Here is a 10,936-nt window from a genome sequence, read left to right on the forward strand (position 1 = left end):
TTGAAGAGATAGTGATTGCATTGAAATAGGCATTTGGTAGTCTAAATTCAGTGTACTTGTCTTTAACTGCCATTTCCCCTAAGTCATTCTTCCCACACGTCAGCTTCAGAAGCATCTGCATTTACAACATTTTGTTTGGTTATCCTTAGATATATTCTCCAGACCTGCCCAGAAGGAATTGTTGATATGTTGTCAATTTTGTATTTTCGAAAATGCGCCAAATGGATGTCTAATATCTTACAGATAGAAAGATTTAAAAAGTATTTATCTACAATCTGCTCTGGACAAGTCCGGTCCTGGAGTGTCTTAACAAAATGAAACCAAAATATTTAAATGTACTTTATCCAGTGTCCAGAAAAATTGATTTGCATGATATGGAAATATGAGATATTGAGATATTGCCTCGTTTGTATATTTGAATAAAATATTTCAGAATAATTGTAATACAAAAAAGGATTACATTTGTATCTACATTCAACTGGTAAAAGTTGATTGTGAAAATTACCCTATGAGGGTGTGGTGCCTAGCCTTAAGGCACTGGAGCTGCCACCTCAAAAGCGTTCTCATTTAGTAACCCCAAGATCATTCACAGTATGTCAAAATGTCCACTGTTCAGACTCTGTAAACACCACACTTGCTGAGTATCAGGCTTGAATGAAAAAATCTGATATGTTACATTGATCGCCATTATCATCTGTGCAATCAAATGCTTTCCACTTTGCAGATGGATACAGAGCTTATCCATTACAATTTGCACAACAACACTTTCACCCAGAGGGAACGCTTGATTTAAATTCTGGCACCCCTCTCAACCAAAGCTTGCACAACGATGCACATTAATGGCACAAGAGCCAAGACAGGAGCTACCGCTCCAAATTAGAGATGCTCACTGCCTGCCCACCAGTGTAGTGACTGTCAGTGCACATCACTCAGTGCCACCTGTTTAATGACCAGAAATGACCTTCAGGTGGCCTGTACCATTAGCAACTTTTGCTAGGTTGGGGTAGTGAAGCCCCATTGACTCCATCTCCAACCCCTTCCCTTTCGATAAAACGGCAGTTGATTCAATCCTCAGTGTCAGGCTGGACCCCCAGCATGATGTGGAGCTCTTCGGCAGAGTAGCCCAGAAGGTTCTGCAGGTCGCAGACGAAGCGGTAGACGTAGCGCTTGCCCGAGGTCTTGTGGATGATGTTCTTGTCGTAGTAGTATCGCAGGCCACGGCTCAGCTTCTCGTAATTCATCTTGGGCTTGTTCTTCCTGCGGCCCCAGCGTCTAGCAACCTGGGGGAGAGCGAGAATGATAAACACCAATGGAAAACAGAACCATTTACTTCATATTGATGTCCTTTGATAGCTCTTGTGATGAATACTTTTCTGGTCCTGTAAACCCTTGTGGCCATCTCCTCCACAACCTGATATACACATATTGTATGAGGCCAATTGACACTCACCTCATCTGTGTCGGTGAGTTTGAACTCCCAGCCGTCTCCGGTCCAGCTGATGATGGCCTGACAACTCTTATCAGTCAGGAGCTCCAGCAGGAACTGCCACAGCTGGATAGGACCACTTCCTGTTGAGAGGAAAAAAGAGGCAGAGGAGTCAGAAGGCGATCAAGAGGCATTGTTTGTGTATACTCAACTGCAGTGTACTGTTTTGAACTGGGGTTGAAATTGGGGTTGACAGAGAGATGGATAGTATTCCATACAAGATGAATGGGTTTGATTGTGTCACCGGGTTCATGAACTCACCAGTGAAGCCAGCCAGCACGGCAGCAGCTATGACAGGCTTTCCCAATTCCACAGGCTCGTTCCTCTCCTGGATGTAGTCCTTGAAGGACAGGCCCTGCTTCCCCAGACTCAGTGTGCTGCTATTGTACTCGTCCTCAAAGCTGTCGTGGGACGGCACCCTCTGGTTGTCCGCCAGGGAGGATTGGCTGCCCCAGGAGTGCAGCATGGACTCTGGCCCCTCGAAGCTGTCCACACTCTCCAATGAACACAAACTCTGGTCTTGGGACAAGACTGTTGATAAACAAAAAAGAGGAATGGTTAGTTCACCTGAAACTGGATCAGGTTTAGGAACTATCACTGAATTCAAAAATCGTTTGGGAATCGCTTATGTGTTGCCTTGTTTTTTTCTCTAATGTGACATTGATCGAAAATGAACACTAATTAACATTGATTAATAGCTTCTAGACAACAGTGGGTTGGCCTACTCACAGGCTTTGGAGAGCTGCCCTGCACCTGGGTTGCTGCTGACGTAGCTGACGTTGACCGTGCTCAGCTGGGGCTTGGAGAACATGGAGAACTCCTGATCTGGAGTCAGCAGGGCGGTCTTGTCTGAGGTCTTAAACAGCTCTCTCAGCAGACTGTCGCTGTTGTCAGGCACCTGCAGGGCGCACTGGGTCTCCTCCAGACTGAAGCCTGCAGAAAGAAGAGAAGAACAAACAAATGCCCACTTAGCTCATCTCATCACACCCACCTCAGAGACATCTCTGGACAGCTTCAGGCTTCTGTTGTTCAAATGAAGCTGAAGCCACACTGTTTTGTCTATCTGATGTTTAATTAGATTTGAAGCCTCTGATGGTTAGTTTGTTTTTCTAATGGACACTAACCGCTAGAGCTCATCCAGTTGGTTCCTGAGGGCACAACACTGCTGAGGCTTATGGGTTCTTCTCTCTCTTGACACTCTGGAAGAAAACAATGGAGGACAAAAGTCAGGAACCATCAGTTATTTGTTTTTGCGTGTATCTTTCAGCCAAAGGGTACAGTAATTCTACAGGAATATAACTACCCTAATATAACATTTTGATAGGTGTCAGAAAAATGGAAATGGCTCCACCTACTCTTTCCGCCATCTGCCTTCCACACGAACACCATCTGACTAAAACGTTCCAACGCCATTGTTACCTTTCATCATCTGGTCCAGGTGCTCCCACAGGATGTCGCCCACGAAGTCTGGGGCCAGGTCCAGGAAGCTCTCCTTACCCAGGTCATACAGCTCCTGGCCGTTCATGTCAAACTTAAAGAAGTGGACGTTGGCCAGGCTGAACTCACTGGCCGCCCAGTGGAGCCACTTCATCACATGCTGCTTGGTCCACTTACGAAGGTCTGTGAACGAGAGAAAGTAAAAAAGTGACAAAAAATTACTGAAAAGTTCAAGCACAATTCCATGGACACCTCACCTAAATACACCGGTCTTCGACTTGATTTGACTTAACTAGGCTTACTTTTTAATGATTAAAGAGTTCAACATGCAACAGGTGGGACAATTTCATACAAAACATGGTGTTACAGAGTAGAAAGCAGGAGCTAATCTATTGTTGAAGCTGGGCTGAGTACAAAGCCTTCGAAAATGAGCCCAAAATGACTTTGACCTCCAATCCAAATTGGGTAGAAAATTAGTAGGACATACAGCAAGGAAACGAGCAAAAAGTGAACTTAATGTCATCCTTGTAGAAAAAATAGAAATAGACTAGAAATGAAGAAAAAGAGAGGACAATAAGTGATAGAATGAGCAGGTGTAGAAGGGGACTCACTGTTGGAGATGCCATAGCAGCGTTGGACCTTGGAGAAGCCACTGAAGCTGTCCTTCAGGGCCTGACTCATCACTGCCTTACTGCACGGGGTCAACAGGGGAACAGAGCAGGAGCCCATGTCTGGAGAGAAAAAACAAATGTTTGCTTACTCTATGAATCAACCTTTCTAGACCTTTCTTATGTAATAACATTGTTTTAACAGTGTCATAATATTGTTTAATGTTCCGACAGCACCCCCCCCCCTTGCACCCCTCCTCACCCCAACCCCCTAAAAATAATAAATGCCTTTCATGAACTAACACTCGCACTTGACTTTGCTACTTTATTGAGGAAAAATATACTTACTATGACTGTGATATGTGGTTGGCCCACCTAGCTATCTTAAGATGAATGTACTAACTGTATGTCGCTCTGGATAAGAGTGTCTGCTAAATGCCCAAATATAAATGTAAAAAATATATATTTATATAGGGTTCAGGCAGTTTAGATGGGCTAACTGCCATGGACCTGGATGGGAGTTTCACTTTTGGGTTCTGGATAATTGTTAACCACAAACTATGTTAACCACAAATCAACACCTGTTAATCTGTTAATAATTAATTAAAATCGTTCATATGCCAGCAATCAGTTGATCTACATTGTTAACTTTGTGACATCATGTCTGGCAAATAACTGACTAATAGAGTTGTGAAGAGTTTGGTCTGACTTTGGGCTTGGGTGATTAGTTGGTATAGGTGTTATGAAAGTGACTGGTGTAAAGTAGAGGGCTAAAGTGATGTGGCACTCGTTGGTAGGGTGTGGTGGTGGCATACCGTGTGAGAAACAGTTGAGGGCAGAGGGCACCTCCTGAAGAGACTGCTCATCGTCTGAGGGGAGGAAGTATCCAGAGAACAGAGACATGGGATCTTCAAACAGGTCAAATGCTGCCTGCCGCTGTAGAGGACAAACACATAGGAAAACAACACACTGTTAGTAAAATAAATAAATACACAAATTGTTTTCTTTGGCCTGATAATTTGAGAAAGCCCCATACTACTGTATGTCTACATAATTGGATAAATTAGGTGAGACAAGTATAGCCCTGTCCTGATGACCAACAGCTGATCACCCACAGATACTGTGAATCACTTAGGAAAAACTTCATTAACTTCTTCAGACAGTCTTATAATGTGAGATAAAGGCAAAAGATAACAGGGCAGGCAAAAGCAAAGAGAGAAAAATACTTTATGTGGGCACTCCCTTTCAGTAGAACATCTGTCATCATCAGTCAAACACATCAGGCCTTTCTCATTCTCCCAGCCAGGCCATGAACCACTGGGAGAGGACGACCATATATGGTCTTCCTGTTCCGTAGCATAGCAGACCTAGAAACTCCCCTTGAGGCAGCTGGCATCAGTTCAGCTCTGAGCAGTTCAGCTCTAAGGGTTCACACAAACAGCGTGGGCGGCTGCTTTGTGAGAAAAAAAACTTTACCCCCTCCTCCTCCCCCTCCCTCCCTCTATCTATCTCTACCTTTTCCCTCTCTCTCATCCCCCCTCTTCAAATCAGGTTAGGGAAACCAGACTCTTCTTCACAATTTGATTAGCTAAGATGGAGCCCTTTTGAGACAAGCTCACTGTTTGAATCTGCACTGTACCCATCTCTGCATTAGCCCTTTACAGATGCAGATGAGACTTCTAATGACGTTATACTACCAAGCCGCACATGAAACCTTAACAAATCACTAGGACATTGATAATAGAGATGTACGCTAAAGTGCCATAGGTGCGCCTGTAAGTCTAATACTGTAAGGCACTTATGATATTTTATTTTAAAAAATTGACCGCTAACTCCCCACACTCGAGGTGGAGAACCAAACACCATCTCCTTTGATCCATAAAGTGTTTCATGATTAGTCTATTCGTTCCTTTGAAAAGGTAGGCTGGCACAAACAGGGCCCTCAAGGTCCTGAGAGCCTTTTTTCTTCCTAGTTGCCAAGGGGACGAATTACATTAGTGGCAGTAGAGAAGGTGGAAAGACAGAGCCTCTCCTCTATCAGCTCCCCAATTATCCTCACGTTTAACATGTCTGGCTTAGTCCTCTTTCCTTTCATCTCTTCTCTTATGGTTAAGGAGAAGGAGAATAGCAGCCACAAGTGTGCTGCGACACATGCAGGATTTGAAAATAAATCTCTGCTGACATTTGATCTTTGGAAATCGTGCTTTGTTAACTAAGTAGCCTTGAGTAAAGGGTGGTCCAACTCCAGTTCTGGAGAGCAAATGGGGGTGCAGGCTTTTGATCCAACCTTGCATTATCAGTTGTGATACAGTAGTCATATATGTACTATACACAACCATCTCCAGCACTACAATGTATGCAATTGTCCTACTCATCTACTGTATTAGTGGCACAGCCTTGTGAAGTCTCACCTTGAGGCTGGAGCGGTAGCCAGTGGACAGGGGGGCCACTTGGTCCATGCTGAGGTCACACATCAGGAATCTACAGGTCAATTCAACAGATAAACTTTATGAGCAACACTAATACACATCAGTAATAACATCACACTTGATGGAAATTAGTATCATATATTTCTCTGATGGTTGTAATACATTTAATTCCCATGCAGCCTATAGATTAACTGTTCTCCTAAATAGTAACAACTGAATTTGCAATGTATACATATTATATTACAATGTCTTATTATTTACCGAGCACATAATGGCTTAATAGAGCTTAAATTGTGTTAGGCTATTAAATGATAATACATAATGTACATAAAGCCTGCACATTGAATTCAATAGTCTAATGGTCATTGACACACTTATCCAAAGCAACCTGAACATATTGCATATCGATTTGGCTAGTTTGGGGAATTACTTACACACCATCATTTCTATGACATCACAAATTGCTGAGACAGGAAAAGCACATAATTCTCTCATCGGTCATACATTTTATGGTTCTCCGAAATGGTGGTCCTTCATATTAGATTAGGGCCGCAAATTCAATAGTGTTTCCATTGACATAGCCATATTCAATAATTCGTAAAGATTAATATCAGTGATAAATTAATAATTACCCCAACATAAACCATGGAATGGATTTATCTTTGCGAATTCCACTACCATTTTTTTTCTCGCAAATGTAATGCAGAACAAAAACTAACTATTCAGGAACGCGGTATTGAATCAAATCCCACATTGACATATTGTCTGGGAATATATCAAAGAACGAGAGAAGAGAGACAAATAAGGGACCAACCTACCTACCTGTTGAATTGATCGGCGGCTCCTTAAAACAGCAAATTGTAATCCTTTTCGATATGGAAAAATTATCCTATTCAATGTTATATGTTCGCAGGCCTATACTGTCTTTTATTATTTGTAGCCTACTTTCCAGATACACTAACAATGTAAAATCAAAACAATGCAGTCTTGTTTCTTCGTGTGTCTGTGTGACGAGCGTATCCAGTCAATGAGGAAGCGCAGCTCTTTCTGCTGTTTTCATAGCGCGCTATGTTGCTCAGTCAGTGGGAGGAGCGAGCAGTAAACCATTGGCCAGTAGCGGTGCGTGGGTAAAATCCCTCATGCCAAGCCAGGAGGAAAAAGCCATATTACAAACTACACTACAGGTCAAAAGTTTTAGAACACTGACTCATTCAAGGGTTTTTCTTTATTTTTACTATTTTCTACATTGTATAATAATAGTGAAGACATCAAAACTATGAAATAACACATATGGAATCATGTAGTACCCAACAAAGTGTTAAACAAATCAAAATAGCCACCCTTTGCCTTGATGACAGCTTTACACACTCTAATAAAATAAAATAAAATCAAGGGAGGCAACAGTATAAGATAGATGAGCTCCTGAGTGGCGCAGTGGTCTAAGGCACTGCATCGCAGTGCTAACTGTGCCACTAGAGATCCTGGTTCGAATCCAGGCTCTGTCGCAGCCGGCCGCGACCGGGAGACTCATGGGCGGCACACAATTGGCCCAGCGTCGTCCAGGGTAGGGGAGGGAATGGCCGGCAGGGATGTAGCTCAGTTGATAGAGCATGGCGTTTGCAACGCCAGGGTTGTGGGTTCGTTTCCCATGGGGGGCCAGTATAAAAAAAATAATGTATTCACTAACTGTAAGTCGCTCTGGATAAGAGCGTCTGCTAAATGACTAAAATGTAAATGTAAATGTAGCTACACATCCAGAGACAGAGGGGTGCTGTTTCGCTCGTGTGGATGCTTTCTCTGGTGTGATACATTCAGCCTCTTGCGAATTGAAGGAAAATTATGAAAGAGAGATGAAACATAAATTATTTTATGTTTTCTTTTTTTATTGGTCAATTATTTGGGGAAGTCTGGCTTCCTTTCGCATCCATGAATACACGCCACTGCAATTGGCAGCCCGTGACCCTCAACGGCCCGTTTAGTAGGAAGCGGCATCCTGCACTGAAACATTGGATAAATCCTCTGTCACTGGCCGTTTACGCTATACAAATGGCACTCACGTAGCCACGCTAGCCTCACCCTCATGTGGGTGCTAACAAGCTAGCAAACAAGCTAGCAAGAAGCTGAGGTATAACGTGTTCCCGGTTCCAGGGACATCACCGGATAGAAAATCCAATATGGCTGCCAATGCAGTGCCATATATGGACATGTGTATGTGACAACCGAACTCAGTAGCTCTACCCTCATTGGTCTTAACAATTTGTTGATGTTTTTTTTTGCATTTAGCTTGCGACCCTATCCCCTCCTCTCTTCTCCAGACCATTTCCGGAGACCTTCTCCCTTACCTCACCTCGCTCATCAACTCATCCTTGACCGCTGGCTACGTCCCTTCCATCTTCAAGAGAGCGAGAGTTGCACCCCTTCTCAAAAAACCTACACTCGATCCCTCCGATGTCAACAACTACAGACCAGTATCCCTTCTTTCTTTTCTCTCCAAAACTCTTGAGCATGCCGTCTTTAGCCAACTCTCTTGCCATCTCTCTCAGAATTACCTTCTTGATCCAAACCAGTCAGGTTTCAAGACTGGTCATTCAACCGAGACTGCTCTTCTCTGTGTCACGGAGGCTCTCCGCACTGCTAAAGCTAACTCTCTCTCCTCTGCTCTTTTCCTTCTAGACCTGTCTGCTGCCTTTGATACTGTGAACCATCAGATCCTCCTCTCCACCCTCTCCGAGTTGGGCATCTCCGGCGCGGCTCACTCTTGGATTGCGTCCTACCTGACAGGTCGCTCCTACCAAGTGGTGTGGCGAGAATCTGTCTCCGCACCACGTGCTCTCACCACTGGTGTCCCCCAGGGCTCAGTTCTAGGCCCTCTCCTATTCTCGCTATACACCAAGTCACTTGGCTCTGTCATATCCTCACATGACCTCTCCTATCATTGCTACGCAGACGACACACAATTAATCTTCTCCTTTCCCCCTTTTGATAACCAGGTGGCGAATCGCATCTCTGCATGTCTGGCAGACATATCAGTGTGGATGACGGATCACCACCTCAAGCTGAACCTCGGCAAGACGGAGCTGCTCTTCCTCCCGGGGAAGGACTGCCCGTTCCATGATCTCGCCATCACGGTTGACAATTCCGTTGTGTCCTCCTCCCAGAGTGCAAAAAGCCTTGGCGTGACCCTGGACAACACCCTGTCGTTCTCCGCTAACATCAAGGCGGTGACCCGATCCTGTAGGTTCATGCTCAACAACATTCGGAGAGTACGACCCTGCCTTACACAGGAAGCGGCACAGGTCCTAATCCAGGCACTTGTCATCTCCTGTCTGGATTACTGCAACTCGTTGTTGGCTGGGCTCCCTGCCTGTGCCATTAAACCCCTACAACTCATCCAGAATGCCGCAGCCCGTCTGGTGTTCAACCTTCCCAAGTTCTCTCACGTCACCCCGCTCCTCCGCACACTCCACTGGCTTCCAGTTGAAGCTCGCATCTGCTACAAGATCTTGGTGCTTGCCTACGGAGCTGTGAGGGGAATGGCACCTCCGTACCTTCAGGCTCTGATCAGTCCCTACACCCAAACGAGGGCATTGCGTTCATCCACCTCTGGCCTGCTGGCCCCCCTACCTCTGCGGAAGCACAGTTCCTGCTCAGCCCAGTCAAAACTGTTCGCTGCTCTGGCACCCCAATGGTGGAACAAGCTCCCTCACGACGCCAGGACAGTGGAGTCACTCACCACCTTCCGGAGACACTTGAAACCCCACCTCTTTAAGGAATACCTGGGATAGGATAAAGTAATCCTTCTACCCCCCCCCCTTACCCCACCCCCCCAAAAATAAAAAAATAAAAACATATTGTAAAGTGGTTATCCCACTGGCTATAAGGTGAATGCACCAATTTGTAAGTCGCTCTGGATAAGAGCGTCTGCTAAATGACGTAAATGTAAATGGATGAGATCAACGGATCATCAGAAATGGGTATAGATGGATAGCTAGATAGATATCTACTTAGTCAGTTTGCAACAAAAATATATATATATATATATATATATATATATATATATATATTTAATTTTTAATAAAAAAGCTAATCTGAATGCGATGCTCACGAGTTCTGCTCACGAGTTCTGCTCACGAGTTCTGTTCACAAAACGATCAGCTAGCTTGGTTAGACATAGCTAGCTACAAATAGCTAGAAAGATGGGTAATGGTGCATATTTAAGGTGTTAAACAGGGTAAAGAGTGTTAGAAGTGGTTTTATATTATATATACCTCCTCCATTGTCCATACATTCACACAAACACACGTTACTTATTTACACAAGGCTCATTCATTGGAAATTAAATGTATAGGCATATTTGATCCGACCCCCTTTTGAGAAACATTTTGAAGTTGACTATCAGTCTCCAACTACCATAAGACAGTCATATCTTCTTCTTTCCCATCCTGACTGTGATTTACATTTTAGTCATTTAGCAGATGCTCTTATCCAGAGCAACTTACAGGAGCAATTAGTTAAGGGCACATCAGCAAATGTTTTACCTTTTCGGCTCTGGGATTCAAACCAGCATCTTTCGGTTACAGGCCCAACGCTCTAACCGATGATGTAAGATACCTGCCTTTTAATATTATCTCCCATCTTCTCTAACATAGTAGAAGTTAGGTTAGTCAGGTAAATCATTGATGTGACTGAGGGGGAGTAGAGATTATTTACCTTGTCTGAAATATTTCCCCTGAGGGGTAAGAAGGTATGGCAACACAGATAGGAGGAGAGATATCTTCCACTGTTCTGTTCTCGCCACAACATGTTCTTCTGCACACTCTCTCTCTCTCTCACGCTCTCTCTCTCTCTCTCTCTCTCTCTCTAGGCTTATTCCTGTAGCCAACTCACACTGCACCACATACACACACACTAACCCCACTACCTGTATGTCCCCCTCCGTCTAGGAGCAGTAACTGTGTGGGTCTCTCAGCCCCGCC

At 44.2% G+C, this 10,936-nt stretch overlaps 1 protein-coding gene across 2 annotated transcripts; it reads right to left on the reverse strand.

Moving 5' to 3' along the window:
• Window positions 1–326: 326 nt before the first annotated feature.
• LOC121550225 (protein C-ets-2-like) lies at window positions 327–6,984 on the reverse strand. 2 transcript variants are annotated; one of them, XM_041862389.1, is made up of 10 exons: window positions 6,783–6,984; window positions 5,943–6,012; window positions 4,347–4,467; window positions 3,535–3,654; window positions 2,906–3,106; window positions 2,611–2,685; window positions 2,216–2,419; window positions 1,748–2,017; window positions 1,451–1,569; window positions 327–1,280 (listed from the first exon to the last, which is right to left on the reverse strand). In XM_041862389.1, exons 2-10 carry the CDS (start codon window positions 6,003–6,005, stop codon window positions 1,065–1,067), a joined length of 1,389 nt encoding a protein of 462 aa, XP_041718323.1. In that variant the 5' UTR covers window positions 6,006–6,012; window positions 6,783–6,984; the 3' UTR covers window positions 327–1,064. The 2 variants fall into 2 exon arrangements, with proteins under 2 accessions (XP_041718323.1, XP_041718324.1); XM_041862390.1 differs by having other exon boundaries at window positions 6,779–6,984.
• Between the last annotated feature and the right edge of the window lie 3,952 nt (window positions 6,985–10,936).

This window comes from Coregonus clupeaformis, chromosome 35 (genome assembly GCF_020615455.1).
Source record: "Coregonus clupeaformis isolate EN_2021a chromosome 35, ASM2061545v1, whole genome shotgun sequence".
NCBI classification, from domain to species: Eukaryota; Metazoa; Chordata; class Actinopteri; order Salmoniformes; family Salmonidae; genus Coregonus; species Coregonus clupeaformis.